The 27,509-nt window shown below is 42.2% G+C and overlaps 1 protein-coding gene across 1 annotated transcript in view; it reads left to right on the forward strand.

Moving 5' to 3' along the window:
- Nucleotides 1-4,599: 4,599 nt before the first annotated feature.
- The window catches only part of LOC102218825, a 78,656-nt gene continuing 55,746 nt past the window's right edge, over nt 4,600-27,509 (forward strand). Inside the window, exons 1-5 of the mRNA XM_023326819.1 lie at nt 4,600-4,839; nt 17,558-17,704; nt 18,631-18,777; nt 21,306-21,476; nt 23,468-23,641. Of these exons, the coding sequence (XP_023182587.1) occupies nt 17,586-17,704; nt 18,631-18,777; nt 21,306-21,476; nt 23,468-23,641 (611 nt within the window). The 5' untranslated portion in view covers nt 4,600-4,839; nt 17,558-17,585. The remainder of the gene's footprint in view (nt 4,840-17,557; nt 17,705-18,630; nt 18,778-21,305; nt 21,477-23,467; nt 23,642-27,509) is intronic.

A 27,509-nucleotide genomic window follows, 5' to 3' on the forward strand; every position in this document is an offset into this window, starting at 1 on the left:
ACCTTTTAATTTGCATGATGTGAAAATGAGGAACATAAATGTTTCCATCTTGTGTTTGAACCGTATCGACTTTTCTTCTGTTAAACCTGCTCTGTATAATTATAACCAAACAAAATGAAGGAAACAATTTAAGCAACAACTCAAATGAAAAATGTTTACATTTATTTTCATTTATTCATATTTGTGTGTTCTTTGTAATGATGCAAGAATTCATTTTATGTACTTTTAGCTACTGTTCTGCATTTAAATTCAGCTTTACTGTAGTAATTATTTAAGTTTTTATTCTTATCAAATGAAGAAAACAACAAAATAAATGTTCAAAATGTGTTTAATTTGAATTCACATATTGATTAAATTTCAAAAGACAAATTTAAACCAGAGAGTTGAATAAAAATATCTTCCACACCACAAAGGTTGTGAGGAATCTAGTTCACTTTCTGAAATCAATGACAAGAATATTTTTAATATTCTGTCATTTTTACCAGTTTCCTGGTGATTGTTAAAAAACAGACAGTTTTGCCGCTCGGCTCTGGTTCCCTTCACTTTGGTGGCTGGACTTTATTCTGGAACAAACGTTTGCAATAATATTGGAGTCAATTTCTCTCCATATGAGGCATTAATAACCTGGAGATGGAAACACATGGGATCTGGAAAAAAAGCTGCATTTCTGCTGGCAAACTATAAAGATGAAAAATTAAATATAATTTATTGTGGTTTAGTTAGTAAATGTGGTTTTATTGGCTCTAGTGGCCATTATCTGAAAGTAGTTTGACAGGAAACGCAGCAACAAGAGACGGGGAAGACATGCGGCAGGTCGGGAATCGAACCAGTGACTTCCGCCACCAGGACTGGGGCCTCCATAGGAGGGCCCTGCTTTGATAAATGTGTTTAAAAAAATGTAAACCCCGAGCGGTTTAAAAGTAAGTTTCATTTGACCAACATGTTGCTGCTATCTGGAAGAACCAACATTTTGGAGCAACACGTCCAGAGCTCTGACTAGAAGCTGAAAGAAAACATGTGGAAGCAGCTAAAGATTAGGGTGATGGACAGGAATCCTTCCAAACTCACAGACCTGGAGCTCATCTTCAAAAACCATGAGGGAAGATAAACAACCTTTTCACAAAGTAGAAATAAGACCCAACAGATTAATAATGCCATTTAACATAACGACAAAATATTATCCACAATGTGTAGAATTTTAAAAATATATTTCATGTGTATTTGCTTAATGATGTAATTTAACTAAATGTAAAGTCCATGAGTCAGACAGAGAACGCCTCATCACACACTGGAGAGGCCAGATTTTTCTTTAAGGTTTGGCAGGAGTTTTAAAAAAAAGCATGAAAAAGTCGTGAGAAGATTCTTATGGTTTGATTTCTTAAGCATGATGCCAAAGAAGTGTCAGTTGTGACTAAAGCTTCTTCGGGTTTTACAAGTTCAGCAGTCCTCTCTGAGTTCCTTCTGCTCCTTTATTTTTATGAGGCAAAACAATTTTATTGCTCATCTTGAAGATGATTATGCTGTCAGGAACCAGGAAGCTGAGGTTCCAGCTTGCTTTGCTCCTGATCCAGATGACAGTGGAGGGAGGGGCCTTCAAGTAGCTTCTTCATCCACAAACGCCACAGTTGCTTTTTAGTGTTATTATTTAAATGATGTTGATAGTGTGACAGATTGGCTGAGGACCAACATGTAGGGAGCAGAAACAGGAAGACGTGAGAGAAAAGCCAACCGTCATGAACACCATGAGGTTCCGGTTTTTCATGTTTGGTTTATGGCGCCTTGTTTTCTCCGCCACACAGTGATTGACTGATAAAGATCATTTAATTACAATGATGCACTTTGCTCTGTTTTTATTCCACTACAAAAACAATTTCATTTTCTTCTTTCTAGTTCAGTTGTGAAAAAACCCCCGAATGTTTCTGGAAAGTTGATGGAGCGTCTAACGCCTGACACTCAGGCAGAAAACAAGAACTTGGGTTCAATCTTTGACATTCCTCTGCAGCAGAGTTTTTTCTTATTAAATAAAAATAACAAAAGCTGTTGACCTAAAAGCAGAGCATGATTCATTACCAAGCAAAGTCATGAAAAACAAAGAACAGTTCTGACTAACTGTAAGCTAGCAGCTGACATCACAGCAAATAAACGGTTGTTTACATGCAGAACCTCATGGACCACCAGTGGTCCGCGGACCACCGTTTGAGAAAGACTGCTCTACAGCCAACACTTCCTCCATTCCATCCAAAGCACATTCCCACCCAAACAAACAACTATATTAGTTATCAATTATTCTGATGATTAATTTTTAAAATGGCAACATTTACATTATGAGCTTCAATAAATGTGTTGCTAGAAAATAAATATGAAGTTCAATTAAAATACAAAATACAAGGCAAAGTTCTCTTTTTTAAAGTTAATTGGTGCATTTTAAGAGTATAGATTTATTTTTGGGACATTTATATATTTCTGGTTTTATATTTAATATTTATGTTTCTCCATATAAACTAATGAATTAAAACATTCCTGCAAAGCAGAGCGGATCCAAATGCTGAAGTTAAAGACTCGGCTGACAGAAACTCTTCATGTCTTGTTGCTGCTCAGGTTTTGGGTTCAGGGGAAAAACTTTTCCACTTTCTGACTCAGACCGCCTCAAGTCTCACCTGTCGTAAAGACAAACTGCAGTTCACTTAATTTAACAGCAGATGGCAGCACCAGCCAGACGTTCACATGAAAAAGTGACGCTGTGCAGAGCGCCCTCTGGTGGACAATAGTTGATTATTTATATCAGCCTTACTATCAATCATAGCGGCAGTAAAAAATTTAACATTTAATTTGAAACCAAATATTCTGACCAAATCCAAAAAACTGGTAATTAAATGTCATTTTCTTTGAACAAGAACTTCTTTACTGCCACAGCCAATATTTATTTCTGGAGCAAACTCCAATAAAAAGCTGTTTTATGGCTTTTGCAATAATGAGCGCATTATTGCAGCAAAATGTTACCAGAATATTATTATGACTCAAAGGAAATTCAAAATACAAGGAAACTAAACTACAATTTTCAGATTTTTTAAAATCCTGGTAATGAAATGCAAACGTGACTCAACATTCAGGAGTCTCTAATTTACTCTTTATGTTTTTATTTACCAGGAAGTTAAACTTTGTACATTAGACTTCAGGTTTTCCTGGAAAGCTGAAGGCAGACCTACAAAATGGATTTTGGAAAAGTTTTTTTTTTCAGGCACAATTGTTTGTAAAACTATTCAGGAATGTTTTCAGAAAAGGAAACATAAAATGTCTAATAAATAAATTCCTCACTCTGTATAAAATGCCAGTGAAGGAAGGAGTTGAAATTTAATATGAAGTAATTAGTAATAAAGTAACAAAAACTTAAAAATGCAGCAGGAAGTTCCTGGGTTTGAATCCCAGCCTGGAGTTTGCATGTTCTCCTTCTGCATGTCTGGGAGGCGGGTCACCTGGACAGGTCGCCAGTCTGTGGCAGGGCGAGTTCCTTCTTATTAAACATAATTCATTTCTCTAGTAAAAAGTATTTTAAAACATACAGAATGTGGCGATGCAGACAGATCCTGTAGAAACCTACAGTTCTTAACGGAGCGGTTCTGAAGCCTTTCAGGTCCAGACCTGCTGTAGAGGAAGTTGGTTTAGCGATTCTCCTGCTGAGAGTCAGAACCTCACAGATTTGCTCTTCGGTGAAAACGTTTTGCTTTTACTGCTGTTCCTGGAACGTTCACCTTCAGATGGATCAATCAATAAATCAATGCACTCAAAATGCTCCATCTCAGATGAAACGGCAGAAATACGATGGAAATAAAGACGATTTTAAAACTAAACTAAACTAAGTCGAATTGTGAAGACTTATGGATTGGTTTTGCTCTTTTTGTTGTTCTTTATGGTTTATTTCCCATCTTTTTATTTCTACATATGGAAAGTAACTAAAAATACTTCATTATAGATCTATTACAAATAAACCTTCTTATTTTCATATCAAATTTAAACCACATTGGAGATTAAAGTTTGCAATAAGCATTTATTGAAGGTCAGAAAACAGCAGTTAGCATATCTGCAGACCCCACACATCCTGGACACAAACGTTTCCCTTCAGGTCAGTTTTATGTTGTCTCTGATGTACAAAATGAAAACCTTACAGCCAGAATAGTGCAAAGATGCACTGTTACAATCTGTCCTTGTTCAGTGTTTTATGTAAAGAAATAGTTACACACACATTTATATACATATAATTCATTTTATTCATTATGTTATTTTCTCTCTAAAGTTTGGAAATTTATACTTAACGTCTGTTAAGTAAAATTCTTTGTTCATCAGACAATCCTGACCATTAAAGCTAAATCTAATAGAAATTTGAAACATTTAATGATAAACTTCAAAAGACTTGATAAGAAATAGAAAGAGAGGGAAGAGAAACAAACTTTAACGGAGAACCAGAAGGTGAGAGCAAAGCCTGGAAGTTACTTTCTGTTAGTGAAACCAGCTGGAGGGAAGACAGGAGGGAGATAAAGTGAAGTTTTACACTCGTACAGCAGGTGGCGGTATTTCCCGCTTCACCCATCCATCAGTAAACATTTTAAGACAGACAGAAAAAAACAACGAGGAAGTTATGCAACGTCCAGGTTTTCTCTCTTTAAAACATTTCTAATGAAATGATTCTTTCTTTCGGTCAGAAGTTTCTACCGAGTCATTAGTTCGGTTTCCTGTTAGCAACCAGTTTCTCTTCAACAATTAAAAGGAAACTTGTGAAATAAAAACATTCAGGAATAACGGAATCCGAAGAGGATCCGCCCGAGTCAGACCGGATCAGGAAATGTAAGTCTCAAACTTTCTCAACTCACCCAAACAGTTTTCGTAGATTAATTTATTTATCGGAGTTAAATTATAAGACAAACTTTCTACAGCAGTTAAATGTGTGACGAAGCTTAAGTTTAGGGAAATGGCTAAATGAAACTCCTGCCCTTTTATCATCTCTAGTTTAAAAACTACAATAGCTAGATTATAGATAATAGATTAGATTATTCTACTAATTACTGAATTATTTGTGATTAGCGAAACCTTTGATTTATGAAATGTTTATTATAAAGCCAGGTTAATTTCACTATTAAACTACGTCTAAATCCTTGCGCTCTTAATTTTTCATACCAATAGAGCAAAATTCAAAGAAACCTTCAAACAGGCTTAAAGGTGTGTGTGTGCGTGTGTGTGTGTGTGTGCGTGCGTGTGTGTGTGTGTGTGTTTCTATTCTTTATTCAGTAAGATATTAAAACTCAGACTAATAACAGATAAATTTGGCCTTGTAATTTTTTTTACAACATTTTTGGATTAGAAATATATTTTTGTGAATTTCTTAAATTGAATCAGCTTTTATTTAGTAATCAACTCATTTTATTGAAAATCTTTTTATCTAAACCCATTTATTATTATTATATTTTTTACATTTTATCATTTCCACACATTGCAAGAAGGCAGCTAAAAAAAATTTCTTTAAAAGTATTAAACCTCTGGATATGATGAAGTCTTGATTTTATCTCATGAAGAAGAAACCATCTGAGAACAAGTTGGTCATTTTTAATAAAGTATAATTTTTTCATGAATTTATTAATGTGTCAGTGCAGTAGCAGGCGTTAAAAAGCAATTAATCTGTGGCCAAAGTAAAACTGACTTTATTCTACATGTAAACCTGATTATGTGATAATATTTTAATGTTTTTAATATAAATTAGTGATTTTTATGGATTTATTAAATTGTCAGATTGTTAAATGTCAAAATGAAGCAACTTTTCTGTGTTGAACTTCACCTGTTCATCCCACACATGCATTCCTGATGATTGACCTCTGACCTCTGACCTTTGGGTGGGTTTAAGTTTTGTTTAACTAGTTTATGGCTGTGATTATTAAAGGTAAAGATTAAATACCTTTACGTTTATGCATAATGAAACAGGTTTTGATCAAACATGTTTGGTTTCTCTGGTCCATAAAATCCATAATCAATCATCAATATTTCTAAATCAACAAATTTCAGGTTTAGTTTGATGTTTGATTTTATTGTCAGAATTTAAACAGAAAATGGAAAATTATTTTTCTCTGGTTAAATCTCTAAGTTTTCTCTCTAGAAAATAAGAAGAGAAGCAGTGAAATGTTCTGATGGATCTGATGGATCTGATGGTTCTGATGGATCTGATGGATCTGGTGGTTCTGATGGATCTGATGGTTCTGGTGGTTCTGATGGATCTGGTGGTTCAGATAGATCTGATGGATTTGATGGTTCTGGTGGTTCTGATGGTTCTGATGGATCTGATGGATCTGATGGTTCTGGTGGTTCTGATGGTTCTGGTGGTTCTGATGGTTCTGATGGATCTGATGGTTCTGGTGGTTCTGATGGTTCTGATGGATCTGATGGTTCTGATGGATCTAATGGTTCTGATGGATCTGATGGTTCTGGTGGTTCTGATGGATCTGGTGGTTCTGATGGTTCTGATGGATCTGATGGATCTGATGGATCTAATGGTTCTGATGGATCTACTGGATCTGGTGGTTCTGATGGTTCTGGTGGTTCTGATGTATCTAATGGTTCTGATGGATCTAATGGATCTGGTGGTTCTGATGGTTCTGGTGGTTCTGATGGATCTAATGGATCTGATGGTTCTGATGGTTTTGATGGATCTAATGGTTCTGATGGATCTGATGGTTCTCATGGTTCTGATGGATCTAATGGTTCTGATGGATCTGATGGTTCTGATGGATCTGATGGTTCTGATGGATCTGATGGTTCTGGTGGTTCTGATGGATCTGATGGATCTGATGGTTCTGATGGATCTGATGGATCTAAAGGTTCTGATGGATCTGATGGATCTAATTGTTCTGATGGATCTAATAGTTCTGATGGTTCTGATGGATCTGATGGATCTGATGGATCTAATGGTTCTGATGGATCTGATGGTTCTGATGGATCTAATGGATCTGGTGGTTCTGATGGTTCTGATGGATCTGATGGTTCTGATGGATCTAATGGTTCTGATGGATCTGATGGATCTGGTGGTTCTGATGGTTCTGATGGATCTGTTGGATCTAATGGATCTGGTGGTTCTGATGCTTCTGATGGATCTGATGGATCTAATGGATCTGATGGTTCTGATGGATCTGATGGTTCTGATGGATCTGGTGGTTCTGATGGTTCTGATGGATCTGATGGTTCTGATGGATCTGGTGGTTCTGATGGTTCTGATGGATCTAATGGTTCTGATGGATCTGATGGTTCTGGTGGTTCTGATGGATTTGATGGATCTGGTGGTTATGATGGTTCTGATGGATCTGGTGGTTCTGATGGATCTGATGGTTCTGATGGATACAATGGTTCTGATGGATCTGATGGATCTAATGGATCTGATGGTTCTGATGGATCTGATGGATCTGGTGGTTCTGATGTTTCTGATGGATCTAATGGTTCTGATGGTTCTGATGGATCTGTTGGATCTAATGGATCTGGTGGTTCTGATGCTTCTGATGGATCTGATGGATCTAATGGATCTGATGGTTCTGATGGATCTGATGATTCTCATGGTTCTGATGGATCTAATGGTTCTGATGGATCTGATGGTTCTGATGGATCTGATGGTTCTGATGGATCTGATGGTTCTGGTGGTTCTGATGGATCTGATGGATCTGATGGTTCTGATGGATCTGATGGATCTAAAGGTTCTGATGGATCTGATGGATCTAATTGTTCTGATGGATCTAATAGTTCTGATGGTTCTGATGGATCTGATGGATCTGATGGATCTAATGGTTCTGATGGATCTGATGGTTCTGATGGATCTAATGGATCTGGTGGTTCTGATGGTTCTGATGGATCTGATGGTTCTGATGGATCTAATGGTTCTGATGGATCTGATGGATCTGGTGGTTCTGATGGTTCTGATGGATCTGTTGGATCTAATGGATCTGGTGGTTCTGATGCTTCTGATGGATCTGATGGATCTAATGGATCTGATGGTTCTGATGGATCTGATGGTTCTGATGGATCTGGTGGTTCTGATGGTTCTGATGGATCTGATGGTTCTGATGGATCTGGTGGTTCTGATGGTTCTGATGGTTCTGATGGATCTAATGGTTCTGATGGATCTGATGGTTCTGGTGGTTCTGATGGATTTGATGGATCTGGTGGTTATGATGGTTCTGATGGATCTGGTGGTTCTGATGGATCTGATGGTTCTGATGGATACAATGGTTCTGATGGATCTGATGGATCTGATGGATCTAATGGATCTGATGGTTCTGATGGATCTGATGGATCTGGTGGTTCTGATGTTTCTGATGGATCTAATGGTTCTGATGGTTCTGATGGATCTGGTGGTTCTGATGGTTCTGATGGTTCTGATGGATCTGATGGATCTAATGGTTCTGATGGATCTGTTGGATCTAATGGATCTGGTGGTTCTGATGCTTCTGATGGATCTGATGGATCTAATGGATCTGATGGTTCTGATGGATCTGATGATTCTGATGGTTCTGATGGATCTGATGGATCTAATGGTTCTGATGGTTCTGATGGATCTGGTGGTTCTGATGGTTCTGATGGATCTGATGGTTCTGATGGATACAATGGTTCTGATGGATCTGATGGTTCTGATGGATCTAATGGTTCTGATGGATCTGATGGTTCTGATGGATCTGATGGATCTGGTGGTTCTGATGGTTCTGATGGATCTGATGGTTCTGATGGATCTGGTGGTTCTGATGGTTCTGATGGATCTAAAGGTTCTGATGGTTCTGATGGATCTGGTGGTTCTGATGGTTCTGATGGTTCTGATGGATCGGGTGGTTCTGATGGATCTGATGGATCTAATGGATCTGGTGGTTCTGATGGATCTGATGGATCTAATGGTTCTGATGGATCTAATGGTTCTGATCGATCTAATGGTTCTGATGGATCTGGTGGTTCTGATGGTTTTGATGGATCTGATGGATCTAATGGTTCTGATGGATCTGATGGTTCTGATTGATCTAATGGTTCTGATGGATCTGATGGATCTAATGGTTCTGATGGATCTGATGGTTCTGATGGTTCTGATGGATCTGGTGGTTCTGATGGTTCTGATGGATCTGATGGTTCTGATGGATACAATGGTTCTGATGGATCTGATGGTTCTGATGGATCTGATGGTTCTGATGGATCTGATGGATCTAATGGTTCTGATGGATCTGATGGTTCTGATGGATCTGATGGATCTAATGGATCTGGTGGTTCTGATGGTTCTGATGGATCTGGTGGTTCTGATGGATCTAATGGTTCTGATGGATCTGATGGATCTGGTGGTTCTGATGGTTCTGATGGATCTGATGGATCTAATGGTTCTGATGGATCTGATGGTTCTGGTGGTTCTGATGGATCTGATGGATCTGGTGGTTCTGATGGATCTGATGGTTCTGATGGATACAATGGTTCTGATGGATCTGATGGTTCTGATGGATACAATGGTTCTGATGGATTTAATCGTTCTGATGGATCTGGTGGTTCTGATGGTTTTGATGGTTCTGATGGATCTGATGGATCTAATGGTTCTGATGGATCTGATGGTTCTGATGGATCTAATGGTTCTGATGGATCTAATGGTTCTGATGGATCTAATAGTTCTGATGGATCTGATGTATCTGGTGGTTCTGATGGTTCTGATGGATCTAATGGTTCTGATGGATCTGATGGTTCTGATGGATCTGATGGATCTAATGGTTCTGATGGATCTGATGGTTCTGATGGATCTAATGGTTCTGGTGGATCTAATGGTCCTGATGGATCTGATGGTTCTGATGGATCTGATGGTTCTGGTGTTTCTGATGGATCTAATGGTTCTGATGGATCTGATGGTTCTGATGGATCTAATGGTTCTGGTGGTTCTGATGGATCTAATGGTTCTGATGGATCTAATGGTTCTGATGGTTCTGATGGATCTGATGAATCTAATGGTTCTGATGGATCTGATGGTTCTGATGGATCTGATGGTTCTGATGGTTCTGGTGGTTCTGATGGTTCTGGTGGATCTGATGGATCTGGTGGTTCTGATGGATCTGATGGTTCTGATGGATCTGGTGGTTCTGATGGATCTGATGGTTCTGATGGTTCTGATGGATCTGGTGGTTCTGATGGATCTGGTGGTTCTGATGGTTCTGATGGATCTGATGGATCTGGTGGTTCTGATGGATCTGGTGGTTCTGATGGATCTGGTGGTTCTGATGGATCTGGTGGTTCTGATGGATTTAATGGTTCTGATGGATCTAATAGTTCTGATGGATCTGATGGATCTGGTGGTTCTGACGGTTCTGATGGATCTAAAGGATCTGATGGTTCTGATGGATCTGATGGATCTAATGGTTCTGATGGATCTGATGGTTCTGATGGATCTAATGGTTCTGGTGTTTCTGATGGATCTAATGGTTCTGATGGATCTGATGGTTCTGATGGATCTAATGGTTCTGGTGGTTCTGATGAATCTAATGGTTCTGATGGATCTGATCGTTCTGATGGTTCTGATGGATCTGATGGTTCTGATGGATCTGGTGGTTCTGATGGTTCTGGTGGATCTGATGGATCTGGTGGTTCTGGTGGTTCTGATGGATCTGATGGTTCTGATGGATCTGGTGGTTCTGATGGTTCTGATGGATCTGATGGATCTGGTGGTTCTGATGGATCTGATGGTTCTGGTGGATCTGATGGATCTGGTGGTTCTGATGGTTCTGGTGGTTCTGATGGATCTGGTGGTTCTGATGGATCTGGTGGTTCTGATGGATCTGGTGGTTCTGATGGATCTGATGGATCTGGTGGTTCTGATGGTTCTGATGGATCTAATGGTTCTGATGGATCTGATGGTTCTGATGGATCTGATGGATCTAATGGTTCTGATGGATCTGATGGTTCTGATGGATCTAATGGTTCTGGTGGATCTAATGGTCCTGATGGATCTGATGGTTCTGATGGATCTGATGGTTCTGGTGGTTCTGATGGTTCTGATGTTTCTGGTGGTTCTGATGGTTCTGATGGATCTAATGGTTCTGGTGGTTCTGATGGATCTGGTGGTTCTGATGGTTCTGATGGATCTGATGGTTCTGATGGATCTGGTGGTTCTGATGGTTCTGATGGATCTAATGGTTCTGATGGATCTGATGGTTCTGGTGGTTCTGATGGATTTGATGGATCTGGTGGTTATGATGGTTCTGATGGATCTGGTGGTTCTGATGGATCTGATGGTTCTGATGGATACAATGGTTCTGATGGATCTGATGGATCTAATGGATCTGATGGTTCTGATGGATCTGATGGATCTGGTGGTTCTGATGTTTCTGATGGATCTAATGGTTCTGATGGTTCTGATGGATCTGTTGGATCTAATGGATCTGGTGGTTCTGATGCTTCTGATGGATCTGATGGATCTAATGGATCTGATGGTTCTGATGGATCTGATGATTCTCATGGTTCTGATGGATCTAATGGTTCTGATGGATCTGATGGTTCTGATGGATCTGATGGTTCTGATGGATCTGATGGTTCTGGTGGTTCTGATGGATCTGATGGATCTGATGGTTCTGATGGATCTGATGGATCTAAAGGTTCTGATGGATCTGATGGATCTAATTGTTCTGATGGATCTAATAGTTCTGATGGTTCTGATGGATCTGATGGATCTGATGGATCTAATGGTTCTGATGGATCTGATGGTTCTGATGGATCTAATGGATCTGGTGGTTCTGATGGTTCTGATGGATCTGATGGTTCTGATGGATCTAATGGTTCTGATGGATCTGATGGATCTGGTGGTTCTGATGGTTCTGATGGATCTGTTGGATCTAATGGATCTGGTGGTTCTGATGCTTCTGATGGATCTGATGGATCTAATGGATCTGATGGTTCTGATGGATCTGATGGTTCTGATGGATCTGGTGGTTCTGATGGTTCTGATGGATCTGATGGTTCTGATGGATCTGGTGGTTCTGATGGTTCTGATGGTTCTGATGGATCTAATGGTTCTGATGGATCTGATGGTTCTGGTGGTTCTGATGGATTTGATGGATCTGGTGGTTATGATGGTTCTGATGGATCTGGTGGTTCTGATGGATCTGATGGTTCTGATGGATACAATGGTTCTGATGGATCTGATGGATCTGATGGATCTAATGGATCTGATGGTTCTGATGGATCTGATGGATCTGGTGGTTCTGATGTTTCTGATGGATCTAATGGTTCTGATGGTTCTGATGGATCTGGTGGTTCTGATGGTTCTGATGGTTCTGATGGATCTGATGGATCTAATGGTTCTGATGGATCTGTTGGATCTAATGGATCTGGTGGTTCTGATGCTTCTGATGGATCTGATGGATCTAATGGATCTGATGGTTCTGATGGATCTGATGATTCTGATGGTTCTGATGGATCTGATGGATCTAATGGTTCTGATGGTTCTGATGGATCTGGTGGTTCTGATGGTTCTGATGGATCTGATGGTTCTGATGGATACAATGGTTCTGATGGATCTGATGGTTCTGATGGATCTAATGGTTCTGATGGATCTGATGGTTCTGATGGATCTGATGGATCTGGTGGTTCTGATGGTTCTGATGGATCTGATGGTTCTGATGGATCTGGTGGTTCTGATGGTTCTGATGGATCTAAAGGTTCTGATGGTTCTGATGGATCTGGTGGTTCTGATGGTTCTGATGGTTCTGATGGATCGGGTGGTTCTGATGGATCTGATGGATCTAATGGATCTGGTGGTTCTGATGGATCTGATGGATCTAATGGTTCTGATGGATCTAATGGTTCTGATCGATCTAATGGTTCTGATGGATCTGGTGGTTCTGATGGTTTTGATGGATCTGATGGATCTAATGGTTCTGATGGATCTGATGGTTCTGATTGATCTAATGGTTCTGATGGATCTGATGGATCTAATGGTTCTGATGGATCTGATGGTTCTGATGGTTCTGATGGATCTGGTGGTTCTGATGGTTCTGATGGATCTGATGGTTCTGATGGATACAATGGTTCTGATGGATCTGATGGTTCTGATGGATCTGATGGTTCTGATGGATCTGATGGATCTAATGGTTCTGATGGATCTGATGGTTCTGATGGATCTGATGGATCTAATGGATCTGGTGGTTCTGATGGTTCTGATGGATCTGGTGGTTCTGATGGATCTAATGGTTCTGATGGATCTGATGGATCTGGTGGTTCTGATGGTTCTGATGGATCTGATGGATCTAATGGTTCTGATGGATCTGATGGTTCTGGTGGTTCTGATGGATCTGATGGATCTGGTGGTTCTGATGGATCTGATGGTTCTGATGGATACAATGGTTCTGATGGATCTGATGGTTCTGATGGATACAATGGTTCTGATGGATTTAATCGTTCTGATGGATCTGGTGGTTCTGATGGTTTTGATGGTTCTGATGGATCTGATGGATCTAATGGTTCTGATGGATCTGATGGTTCTGATGGATCTAATGGTTCTGATGGATCTAATGGTTCTGATGGATCTAATAGTTCTGATGGATCTGATGTATCTGGTGGTTCTGATGGTTCTGATGGATCTAATGGTTCTGATGGATCTGATGGTTCTGATGGATCTGATGGATCTAATGGTTCTGATGGATCTGATGGTTCTGATGGATCTAATGGTTCTGGTGGATCTAATGGTCCTGATGGATCTGATGGTTCTGATGGATCTGATGGTTCTGGTGTTTCTGATGGATCTAATGGTTCTGATGGATCTGATGGTTCTGATGGATCTAATGGTTCTGGTGGTTCTGATGGATCTAATGGTTCTGATGGATCTAATGGTTCTGATGGTTCTGATGGATCTGATGAATCTAATGGTTCTGATGGATCTGATGGTTCTGATGGATCTGATGGTTCTGATGGTTCTGGTGGTTCTGATGGTTCTGGTGGATCTGATGGATCTGGTGGTTCTGATGGATCTGATGGTTCTGATGGATCTGGTGGTTCTGATGGATCTGATGGTTCTGATGGTTCTGATGGATCTGGTGGTTCTGATGGATCTGGTGGTTCTGATGGTTCTGATGGATCTGATGGATCTGGTGGTTCTGATGGATCTGGTGGTTCTGATGGATCTGGTGGTTCTGATGGATCTGGTGGTTCTGATGGATTTAATGGTTCTGATGGATCTAATAGTTCTGATGGATCTGATGGATCTGGTGGTTCTGACGGTTCTGATGGATCTAAAGGATCTGATGGTTCTGATGGATCTGATGGATCTAATGGTTCTGATGGATCTGATGGTTCTGATGGATCTAATGGTTCTGGTGTTTCTGATGGATCTAATGGTTCTGATGGATCTGATGGTTCTGATGGATCTAATGGTTCTGGTGGTTCTGATGAATCTAATGGTTCTGATGGATCTGATCGTTCTGATGGTTCTGATGGATCTGATGGTTCTGATGGATCTGGTGGTTCTGATGGTTCTGGTGGATCTGATGGATCTGGTGGTTCTGGTGGTTCTGATGGATCTGATGGTTCTGATGGATCTGGTGGTTCTGATGGTTCTGATGGATCTGATGGATCTGGTGGTTCTGATGGATCTGATGGTTCTGGTGGATCTGATGGATCTGGTGGTTCTGATGGTTCTGGTGGTTCTGATGGATCTGGTGGTTCTGATGGATCTGGTGGTTCTGATGGATCTGGTGGTTCTGATGGATCTGATGGATCTGGTGGTTCTGATGGTTCTGATGGATCTAATGGTTCTGATGGATCTGATGGTTCTGATGGATCTGATGGATCTAATGGTTCTGATGGATCTGATGGTTCTGATGGATCTAATGGTTCTGGTGGATCTAATGGTCCTGATGGATCTGATGGTTCTGATGGATCTGATGGTTCTGGTGGTTCTGATGGTTCTGATGTTTCTGGTGGTTCTGATGGTTCTGATGGATCTAATGGTTCTGGTGGTTCTGATGGATCTGGTGGTTCTGATGGTTCTGATGGATCTGATGGTTCTGATGGTTCTGGTGGTTCTGATGGATCTGATGGTTCTGGTGGTTCTGATGGATCTAAAGGTTCTGATGGATCTGATGGTTCTGATGGATCTGATGGATCTAATGGTTCTGATGGATCTGATGGTTCTGATGGATCTAATGGTTCTGGTGTTTCTGATGGATCTAATGGTTCTGATGGATCTGATGGATCTGATGGTTCTGATGGATCTAATGGTTCTGGTGGTTCTGATGGATCTAATGGTTCTGATGGATCTAATGGTTCTGATGGTTCTGATGGATCTGATGAATCTAATGGTTCTGATGGATCTGATGGTTCTGATGGATCTGATGGTTCTGATGGTTCTGATGGATCTGATGGTTCTGATGGATCTGGTGGTTCTGATGGTTCTGGTGGATCTGATGGATCTGATGGATCTGGTGGTTCTGGTGGTTCTGGTGGTTCTGATGGATCTGATGGTTCTTATGGATCTGGTGGTTCTGATGGTTCTGATGGATCTGATGGATCTGGTGGTTCTGATGGATCTGATGGTTCTGGTGGATCTGATGGATCTGGTGGTTCTGATGGTTCTGGTGGTTCTGATGGATCTGGTGGTTCTGATGGATCTGGTGGTTCTGATGGATCTGGTGGTTCTGATGGTTCTGGTGGTTCTGATGGATCTGATGGATCTAATGGTTCTGATGGATCTGATGGTTCTGATGGATCTAATGGTTCTGGTGGATCTAATGGTCCTGATGGTTCTGATGGATCTAATGGTTCTGGTGTTTCTGATGTTTCTGGTGGTTCTGATGGTTCTGGTGGTTCTGATGGATCTGATGGTTCTGGTGGTTCTGATGGTTCTGATGGTTCTGGTGGTTCTGATGGTTCTGATGGATCTAATGGTTCTGGTGGTTCTGATGGATCTGGTGGTTCTGATGGTTCTGATGGATCTGATGGTTCTGGTGGTTCTGATGGATCTGATGGTTCTGATGGATCTGATGGATCTGGTGGTTCTGATGGTTCTGATGGTTCTGATGGATCTGATGGTTCTGGTGGTTCTGATGGATCTGGTGGTTCTGATGGTTCTGATGGATCTAATGGTTCTGATGGATCTGATGGATCTGGTGGTTCTGATGGTTCTGATGGATCTGATGGATCTGATGGTTCTGGTGGTTCTGATGGATCATCTTTGGACGTTTTTATTCTTTAATAAACTGAATAAAATGATTTGAGCCAAAATCTGATGAACATAGAGACAGCAGCAGGAAATGGGATTCAGCCCCTTCAAATTAAGAGTTTTGTATTAACAACAGAACCTGTGATGGATCTGAAGCTGGGTCTGTTGGTCCCGCCTCCAGAACCAGCCGACCCAGTTCTGCTGTTAGCCGCCGTTAGCTCCTTAGCTAGCTGAACGTAGCATCAACAGGGAGAACCAGAAACTTCTGGTTATCAAACATCTACAGCTGAATGATGGAACTGATCTGCTTCAACATCACAGAGGTCAAAGGTCAGGAGGGTTAACAGAAGGAACATGACCTCTGAAGGGTCAGGGTGACTTCAGGTTCGTTTCCTGAAGCTGGCAGGTGAAACTTTCCCTCAGTCTCTGCTGAGCTTCAGGTTTCCTTCACTGATCTCAGATCTGAAGGTTTTTCTTTCTGGACTTTTCTCCCAGAACCGTTTGGTTCTGGTTCTCCTCCATCACTGGACCGAGATCAGCTCCACCTGAGCTGCTTCTACAGCCACAGACAGACAGTCGGCGTTCCTGCAAAGTTTTACCCCAGGCTTTGACTAGACCTCTCAGCTAAGGAGGACTTCTACCCTGAACAGTTTAATAAAATAAAGCTCAGAAAATGATTCTGTTACTAAAAAGTTAAAAATGTTGAATATTCCATAAAATGCATTTTTTTCTTGCCAATCCTCTCAGAAAATGAAACTCATTCATTAGAATCATCCCACAGAGATTTATTACAAAACTGTTTTTTATCATTTTGATGATTATCACAGTTAATGAAAACGTTAATTAATGAAAATGTTAATTAACAGAAACTCATGGTGTCAAACGCTAATCAGCTAATTAACTCAACACCTGCAAAGGTTTCATAATTTTCTGGTTTCTGACACCGAAAACCCAGATTACCCAAAGTTAAACCAGAACCAAACCGGATTTTCATGATCTGCTTTCTGAAATGAGCAGCGCCTCGACTGTAGAGACACTGCGCATGCGCAAACATAATCAGCTGATTTATACAAACCGAAACTATTTCACCAACAATTATCCTTCATTCTTGGACTCCATTTTGTGGCGCAGACTTCAGCGGTCGGTCCGGTGAGTTAGAACTTTCTATCAAACTGGTTCCGACCGGAGAGGAGCGAACCGACCGAACCTTCATCAGAACCTCCTGCTGTTCAGATATGGTCTCTGTAGCCAGAAGAGGCTGAAATGTGATTTAATGTCAGATATTTCACGGCGCTGCCGCCATTTGCGGCTCTGGATAGAAAGTTTTTTGTCTCCGCTCAGAAAAAACTAGTGTCTCTGGTTCCCTCTCAGATTGGCTTCACAGCAGAGGAACCTGAGGATGAATCCAGAGGAGAACAGAGCAGCTGCTCCATCACCCAGCGGCGTTTCTATGAAGAGTGACCGATCCAGAGATCTTCCTGTAGCCTTCAGTAATCATCCTGGATTCCCAGTCCAAAGGTAAGTCGTCTGTTAACCAGAAATATTTGCATTTGCCCAAAAATGCAGCATGAACATAAATGAAAATGCTCTCAAAGAAAAAGATAAATCAGTGAAACGTTGCAGAGCTTGTTTCATTTAGTCATGTGTCAGACTGCTCCTGATGAGCATTCACCTTTAAACGGGACTTTTTTGCAAAATTCACATTTTTCGCACTTTCTACTTCCATTTGTGTTTCTACGTCTATTAAAACAGCCCAAGCACTTAAAACAGCCCAAGCACTTAAAAACACAACCCAGCTGTTTATCAGCTGTAAGTTAATGTTTTTGGTGTTTTTAAAATGAGTCGTTTCAAATCCTTCCAGAATATAGCGCAGAAATCAGCAGGCGCTGAACGTTGCTTAGCAACCCCAGTAAAGCCTAGCTTTTTAGCTGGCAGCCCAAGCGAAGCCCGACGTGTTATCGAACAACCCCAGTAAAGCTTAGCGTGCTAGCTAGCAACCTGAGCTTAGCTCCAGCATGTTTGGTCAGCTGGTTTACAATGGCTGCTGAAAAAGACAAGAGTTTTGTTTTGACTGGCCATCCAGAAACCACTTGCTGCATCCTGCTGGTGGTGCAGGAGGCTCTTCTTTTGCTTTCCAAACATGGACAGTTGTGCATCTGTTTGCAGCCATTTTCCTGTAGGAGTCTAAATGCTGCGTTGGGGGCGTGGCCAGCAGCAGCTAGTTTGCATTTAAAGTGACAGAGACAAAAAATGATTAGTTAACTTTAGATCAAGGACACATTGAACTGATGTGGTTCTTCAGACACTGAGGAACCAACAGGACATGTTTAATTCAACCCAGGAGATGATCGTCTTCCTGCTCTACTGGCCAGTTTCTAGAGCAGCTAACTGGGTGAACTGGAAGTGAATCCCATGGTGACTGAGTGTCTCTGGTTCCCTATCAGATTGGTTTCACAGCAGAGGAACCTGAGGATGAATCCAGAGGAGAACAGAGCAGCCTCTCCATCACCCAGCGGCATTTCTATGAAGAGTGACCGATCCATGGATATTCCTGTAGGCTTCAGTAATCATCCTGGATTCCCAGACCAAAGGCAAGTCGTCTGTTAACAAGAAATATTTTCATTTACCCAAAAATGCAGCATAAACATAAATGAAAATGCTTTCAAAGAAAAATATAAATCAGTGAAACGTTGCAAAGCTTGTTTCATTTAGTCATGTGTCAGACTGCTCCTGATGAGCATTCGCCTTTAAACGGGACTTTTAAGAACAAATATTTTTACATTTTTCACAATTTGTATTTCCATTTGTGTTTCTACGTCTATTAAAAACAGCCCACTTCCGGTTTGCCATGCGGACAGGGTAGACGTAGCAACTGTCTGCTTCGTAAAAATCCAGCTTTTTAACTAAATTCACCCCACAGAAAGCTAATTCTACTCCATCTATCAATACAAAAACATATTGGCTAGTAGGCCTGTCATGATAGCAAATTTTGCTGAACAATTAATTGTCTCAAAAATTATTGCGATAAACAATAATATTGTTTGAAGACCTTTTTACAATGATTTAATGGAAATGACGTAATAATGCATGTGATTTCCTGCCAAAGATAGATACACTTTATTTTCAAAAGAATATTTAACACTGGAGCTGATAAACAAAATAAACAAAACAACCAAAAACAAAAATTAAATGGATTCTCAGTCTCCATTAACAAAAAATGTACTTGATAAAAACTAAACAACATAAAGCCAAAGTGTAAATAAATACTGCATTCAACCTAAAGAGTGCAGATTATGAAGTCTGTATATTATGTTGCCCTTCAGTAATAATTAGATTTAAATAGAGAAGACGGGCACATTGACTTCCTGATGCAATAATTCACACTACATGATTTTTGCTCCTATTTTTCCCCTTATGACAATCTTAGATCGTTGGTCTTTCTAAGATTGTGTGGTGTGTTATGGTAGATCGTCTCCGATCTAAATCAGGGTTTTCCCCACTGGGATCTTAACGCAGCCTGTTGAATGTGACAGGCAGCCAATCAGAAAGTGAGGATTCTCCTCAGTGTTTTCTGAGGGGAAATTACGGAGGGGAATCCCAAACAGCTGACAGGCGCAACCCGAAGTCCAGCTGACATTGGAGATGATACATGGAAATAACATTAATGTTTATTCAACATTTTGTGCAAAGAATATAGAAATGACAAGAGGAGGAGTTGGAGCGAAATTGCTACCGCAGTTGATAAACCCGGTAACTTTTCAGCTGTTCTTCGTTAACGTGACATAAACAGGTTCTAATGATTTTTCATTCAGTCAGGACTTTACGCTGACACTAGCCACATGCATTGCAGGTAGATTGTAGTAAAGCATTGATTAATGCCTGGTTTTAAAATTAGTTCACTGAACTTGTAGCCATTATTTTGTGCCCATTGTTGGACACCACACGGCAGGAACGAACCGATGGAACCGTTATACCTAGGATTTCTGTCGGCTAATGTTTGGTCTGTCAGGTTTTGAAAATGATCGTTTAGTCTGCGCTGGGCTTTACACTGAGGAAATGAGGTCAGAGGTCAGTGGAGAGAACCGGAGTTGGTCCTTTTTCATCCAGTGTCATCAACAGAAAGAGAAAAAGGCTGTAAGAAACGATAAAGCCGATAAATTAAAATCAGGTTGATAACTCTCATTTATCGTGCGATTAATTGATTTATTGTTTATCGTGACAGGCCTACTGTGAATTGTGGTATCGATCTGATACCACATAAATACAGGGCCAGTGTTGCCGATACAGATACTTTTTCATGTTTAAGTTTCATAGATCCAAATGATCCGAAAGACGTAGGATAGACTTTGGCCAACTATTGAACAGTGACAACAAAATCCTCTAGAGGGCTGACAAACCACAATACAAGAAAATTAACTCACCACAACAAATATTGTAAACAGTTTCAAATCTGTTCTCTGCTTTTACAATTCAAACAATACAAGAAAATAATAATAAGAATAAGAAATGTATTTTATTCAGTGACTTCTGGCTTTAACCAAAACAGAAACAATAAGTGAAAATGAAATAAATGGAGTAGAAATAAAGAAAGAATAAGTTCTCCCCTGTTTAGCTGCTGCTGAGCCACATGAAGGTGCAACAACAAAAGACGCCAGCAGGGGGCGCTGCTCCGTTCTGTGTGACGCAGCTCTGCTCTTACAGATAGAGCAGACTTTGATGAATCACAGCAGTCGGTTGGTGCAGGAGAGAAAAAAAGCTTGAGTATCGATGTTTTTACCTGAGTATCCTTCAGTATCAATACCAGCATTGGTATCAATATTATCAATATTGGGATCGATCCGCCCACCTCTAGTGAGAAGCAGAAATGTGACACTGAGAGATTAATGTTGTCTAATACTGAAGATCATGAAGGAAATTTCCTGAAAAATAACGGAGCAAGCCGACGGAAAAAAGCTTCATGATACAGCGTGCCAAGCTAAGCTAGCTTAGCGCCATTAGAGCTATTAGCAATTAGCTATTGAAGTAGCAGCAAGTCTCATGAGACTCTTTAACTGGTTCTGTTGGACTGGTTAACCTGCATCCTGTTGGCTTCAGCTCACATCTTTTGTTCTTTATTCAGATTGAGGAAATGCAGGTTGTCAGAGATCAGCTGTTCTTCTCTGGCCTCAGCTCTGAAGTCCAACCAACATCTGACTGAACTGGACCTGAGAGGAAACAACCTGAAAGATTCTGCAGTGAAGGAGTTCTGTGGTTTTCTACAGAATCCAGAATGTAAACTACAACGATTACAGTAAGTCACCATGTTTTAGTTTATTGCTGATGTTTGTGATGTGAAAGTTCTGACCAGAGATCAATACTGATGTTTAAGAGCTGCTCTCATGTTAAAGTGGCTGCACGGTGGAAACAGGAAACAGAAAAACAAAGAGCAAAGAGATGAAGCTGCATCTGCAGCCTCATCCTGAAATTCCCTGGTTCATTTTCTTCAGACATCAGAGAAACTATTTCTAAATCAGGGTTTCCTCCAGTGTATTATAAGCCTGGCAGCCCACCAGGCTTTACTTATAGTGAAATTATTAGGTCTGCATTGATTGCAGTTTCCTATCCAATTACCAAGTTATTATTTTTTGACTGACCTTCCATTTGTGGTCGATTCATATGTTTTGTCTGAAATGTCCCCAAGTGTCTGAAGAAAGATGCTAAGTTGCTAACACTGGGACTATTGTTAGCTGCAGATGTTCAGACATGGAGCTGGAAGACGTTGCCTTCCTTCGGTCTCTGCAGATGTCACGGCCGAACATCAGTCGGTTTCAGGGAAGCAAAACCACACAGAAAAATCCTTGTAAAATCCCGAACCCTGACCCAGACCGCACTCAGGGTTCAAAGCTTCCTGAGTTCAGTTGATCCCTCAAGACTGGGGAGGATGAACAAAAGACAAAACCAGGAGAAGTTTTCCTGCTGACTCAAATGGTGGACTAAAGCAGAACAATCATCATTAAATATGTTGGGTTTAATTCAGTCTTGGATAATTAAAGTTAATCGGTTGGATCAGACGGATCCGACTAGCGTAGATTTCTCCTCTAGATGCCACCAGGAGGAAGTTGTGAGCCGCAGGTGAAGCGTCATCATTTAAGTGAAGTCGTTTAATTTCAGAAGTTATTCGGTCCACAGTCACTGATTGTTTATTTAGTTCTTTGTTACTGTGAGATAAAGTTAGATACGTTCATCTTTATGTATGTTGGGATCTGGATTTGCAGTTCAACTAGTTGACTATTAACTAAACTGCATAAAAATTGCAGCTGAATATCAATCAGAATTTGATATTGAAAATTTTGAACATTTTTTTACTTTTGAAACTCAGAAATTTACATATTTTTTCCAGAAAATGTCTGAGATTAATTTCAGATTTCTTTCAGTAAAGTTTTTCACTTAAAGTTCATTAATTTCGTTGTTTGTTCTAAAAAACTTCTGAGGTTTTTGGCAGAAATGTTCTCCTTTTTTATTTCTACAATGGCTCAAGATTCAAAAACCTGGAGAAAATGTGGAAATGAATTAAATTATATGCTCAAAAATAAATCCATTAAAATAAATAATTTTGAAATCAAACATATTTTATAAAATAATGTAAAGTGCCAATAAAAGGTAAAGCCTCATAATGTGCAGATGAATTTTAACCTGCAGCAGCCAGAGCCAGCAGCTCTCCTCCAGACCTGTGACAAATAAAGTCCCAACAGTTTATCTTCTGACAAACTACTGTTGTCCATGTGATTCTCCTCCTAGTGAGACCCTCAGGCCTCTGGGACTGATGGGGTCCAGTCTGGGTGTGATGGGTTCACGGCTCTCAGAGCCTCCAGCAGCTCTCAGTGTTTCAGGTTTGATCTTTGTTGAAGCCAGAATGTGAATCCTGATTCCCAGGTTGTGATCAGGAAGAGGAGTTTCTCAGCCCTCAGCACTAGAGATGGAAAGATTCTCCATTAAATATTTATCCAGTACCGAACGTTACTGGCTTATTGTTGCTAAACAAGCTTATTAGAGCGTGTTTAACAACTGGCTGGCACACTACTGCCACCTGGTGGTGGAAACTAAGAGCCTGGATTCTGACGGCAACATCTATGATTTCTGTAAACTTTATTCCACCACTGCCCACAGGTAAAAACCTGGGGTTTCTTGCAGCCCTCTAGGTGGCGATGGTGGCCCAACTGTGGCCCTGTGGTTAAGAATGGCTGCTTTAACTGGTTCTGTTGGACTGTTGGCTTCAGCTCTCATCTTTTATTCTTTATTCAGATTTAGCCACTGCTGGTTGTCAAAGATCAGCTGTGATGATCCGGCCTCAGCTCTGAACTCCGACCCCTCACCTCTGACTGGACTGAAGCTGAGAGGCAACTACAACCTGGGAGATGATGGAATGAAGGAGATCTGTGATATTCTACAGACTGGATGCAGAATACAACAATTAGAGTAAGAAACAGAGTCTTAATTTATTGCTGATATTTCTGATGTGAAGTCGTGACCAGAGATCAGTCCAGATGGTTAAGAGCTGCTCTCATGTAAAAGTGGCTGCAGGGAGGAAACAGGAAATGGAAAATCACCAAAATCCCCAGAATAAGGGCGAGCAAAGAGCTGAGGCTGCATCTGCAGCTCCAACTTCACATTTACTGATTGATTTTCTTTCTTTAGAAATAAAAACTATTAAGAGGAATAATAAAATGTTATGTATTCATGTCATTTATTTGAATGTTTTTAATTTTAACATCAGCTTCTGGAAGCTATGGAGGCTTAAAGGTGGCAAAATTAAAATAATAAATATGCCATGAAATACATATTTGTAAATCTCCCTTTAATAAATTAAATGTGCCATAATGCCAATAAACGATTAAATTTTCCACTAAATAATTGAATATATTATGAAACAAGCCATGAACAGCAGCTGACCCCCATCACAGGTGTTTTACCAAATTCTGTGACCCATCATATTCTGATTGCTCTTGTTTGTCTTCAAGATGTTCATGTAGATAAATGCTCGCTATCGCCCCCTGTGGTCACAGAACATGGTGCACCACCTGGTCCAGGTGTTTGACGTTGTGGTGGAAAACTTTCCAATCAGTCTGGAGTCGATGTCTTGGTTTGAGTCTATAAATAACTCCAATGACTTTGATCAACTTTCTAATTGATCTGCTACAAACTGGCTGAGCAGCTCCAGCCTCTGTGTCTCTAGCTCGCTCTAAAACAGGGGTGGGCACTCCTGGTCCTCGAGGGCCGGTGTCCTGCAACTTTTAGATGCATCTCTACTTCAACACACCTGAGTCAAATAATGAGGTCGTTAACAGGACTCTGGAGAACGAAAGTTACTACCGTAACTACGGTTCTATGAATCCCGGATGACCGCCAGAGGCGGTGCTTCAAGCACTGAATGATCATTCTTGCGCATGCGCAGGTCGAGTACTAATGACAACAAAGTCACCTGTGACCTGCCGGGGACCCACGTGACTCTATATAGTCACGTGGCACCCGGCAATCAATCCCTCAATCTTCTCGCGAAAGCAGAGATTCCGAGGGACCAAGCACTCTGGCGGTCATCCGGGATTCATAGAACCGTAGTTACGGTAGTAACTTTCGTTCTATTTCATCCCTACTGACCGCCAGAGGCGGTGCTTCAAGCACTGGATGACTCATATCAACAAGGTCACGAGGAATCAGCAACAAGGAACAGCGACTACACCACCCACCTAATGTGATGTAGAGGCATGCTGCTCCAAAATTCCTTGAAGCGGATGGGGCGCAGCCACATTCACCCTGTAGAACCGAGTAAAGGTACTAGGTGATTTCCAGGAGGCCGCACGGCATATAACATCCAATGGCACCCCAGTCATGGCAGCAAACGACGTCGACATGCCCCGTGTAGAGTGGCACTTCACTCCCGCCGGCAGTGGCCGGTCCTGCAAGGCATAAGCCTTGGAGATCAAATCCACAACCCAGTGTGCAAGTCGCTGCTTGGAAAGTGCCTGCCCTTTCCGTGAGCCAGCGTAGCAAACAAAAAGGCTATTAGTCTTTCGGAAGGATGCCGTGGCATCGATATACGTCTCAAGGGCACGAACAGGACACAGTGGTTCAGAGGGGCTCCCGGTGTCAAGCCGAGCAAGATGGAGCGGCTGGGTACTGCCAGCCGCCAGTGATACCTTAGGAATAAATGCAACGTCAGACCACAGTGTAACACCCGAGCCATCAGGATTCCACCGGCAGCAGGGCTCGGCTATCGAGAGAGCCTGTAATTCCCCCACACGTTTTGCAGAAACCATAGCTAAAAGGAACGCCGTCTTTAGTGAGAGCCATTTGAGGTCTGCCGATGCCAGGGGCTCAAATGGGAGGGACCGAAGAGCCTCAAGCACAAGAGAAAGGTCCCAGGCCGGTGCCACAGGGCGGTTGGGTGGGTGCAAACGCCGAGCACCCCTTAAAAACAGTACAACCTCTTTGTCTCGGCCCACAGAAAAACCATTCAGCCCAACATGCCAACAGGAAATGGCAGCCACATACACCTTTAAGGTAGATGGAGACCGTCCTTGATCCAGCAATGCCTGCAGGAAGGTCAGGATGTCCGAAACTGAACACTGCACCGGGTCCTGCCCCCTATCACGGCACCAGGTCGCAAAGACCGTCCACTTGTTAGCATAGACAGCTCGCGTGGACGGTGCCCATGCATTAGCCATCGTATGCCCTATGGACCCAGGGTATCTTGAGAAGGTGGACCCCGGCCCTGCAGGGGCCAAATCCAGAGCTGGAGCCGGTCCGGTTCGGGGTGCAAAATCTGACCCCCCACCTGGGAAAGAAGATCTCTCCTGGAGGGGAGACGCATTGGCGAGCCGGAGCTGAGCTCGCACAGTAGAGGAAACCAAGTCCTTGCTGGCCAGTAGGGGGCCACCAGCAGAACCCTGTGCCCCTCCTGACGCACCCTGAGGAGAGTCTGAAAAAGGAGGCCGAATGGCGGAAAGGCATAAAGGAGGGCCCGGGGCCAGTCGTGTGCCAGGGCATCGCGGCCCAGAGGGCTGGTGTTGTCCAATGAGAACCAAAGGGGACAGTGAAATGCGTCCCTTGAGGCAAAGAGGTCCACGGCCGCCCTGCCAAAGACCGTCCAGATGCGCTCCACTACCTCTTGGTGAAGCTTCCACTCCCCTGGAAGCGGCTTCCGACGGGATAGAAAATCTGCCGGCACATTCTCCGGCCCTGGTATGTAGGCTGCTCTGAGGCTGGCTATGCATGGAGCTGCCCAGGTCAGAAGCCGTCGAGTCAAGCACAACAGTTTCCTTGACCTGGTTCCCCCCTGGTGGTTGATGTGAAAAACCACTGTGGTGTTGTCTGACCTCACCAGCACATGCTTCCCCTGCAAGCCTGGAAGAAAGCTCTGAAGAGCCAGAAAGACAGCCTGTAACTCTAGGACATTGATGTGTTCCCTGCTCAGCCGCCGGGACCATGTCCCCTGTGCCATTTGACCCCGCCAAGTCGCACCCCAGCCCGTGGAGGATGCATCCGTAAACACAACTTCCCGACGACACGGGAGGGAACCGAGCGGGACCCCTGTGGTCATAAACAACCTCACCCTCCATTGGGACAGAGACTGAAGACACTGAGGCCCCACCCGAAGTCTGCGGAGACGATGAGTGTACCGTGCGGGATCCAGATTCAAGCTGTTCAACCACATCTGGAGGGGCCGCAATGACAGCAGCCCCAAGGGCACTACGGCAGACGCAGCTGTGAGCATGCCCAAAAGTCGAAGATACCGCACAAGAGGCGGTGCCATGCCGCGCCCGAATTCCGGGAGCATGCTCAATATACTGTCCACCCGCTGGGGTGACGGGCAAGCAGCCATTGAGATGGAATCCATGGCAATGCCCAGGAAGACAGTCTCCTGTGAGGGAGTCAGAGTGCTTTTCTCCATGTTCACCTGCAAGCCCAAGCATCCCACATGATGGAGCACTAACCGAGTATCCCGAACCGCCTGGTCCTGTGTCGCGGCACAAATGAGCCAGTCGTCCAGATATGGGAGGATCCTCAATCCTTGTGCCTGCAGAGGAGAGAGGGCCGCCGCAACACATCGGGTGAACACCCTGGGAGACAGTGAAAGTCCGAACGGGAGGACCCTGAACTGGAAATGCCTCCCCTGAAAAGCAAAACGAAGAAACCGCCAATGGGGCGGAGCGATTGGGATGTGAAAATAAGCATCCCTGAGATCTACGGAAGTGAACCAATCGCCTGGGGAAATCGCCTGCAACACTTCCTTGGTGGTCAGCATATGAAAGGGCATGACCTTCAAGTACACATTCAGGCCTCTGAG

The sequence above is a fragment of the Xiphophorus maculatus genome, chromosome 21 (genome assembly GCF_002775205.1).
Source record: "Xiphophorus maculatus strain JP 163 A chromosome 21, X_maculatus-5.0-male, whole genome shotgun sequence".
Lineage (NCBI taxonomy): Eukaryota > Metazoa > Chordata > Actinopteri > Cyprinodontiformes > Poeciliidae > Xiphophorus > Xiphophorus maculatus.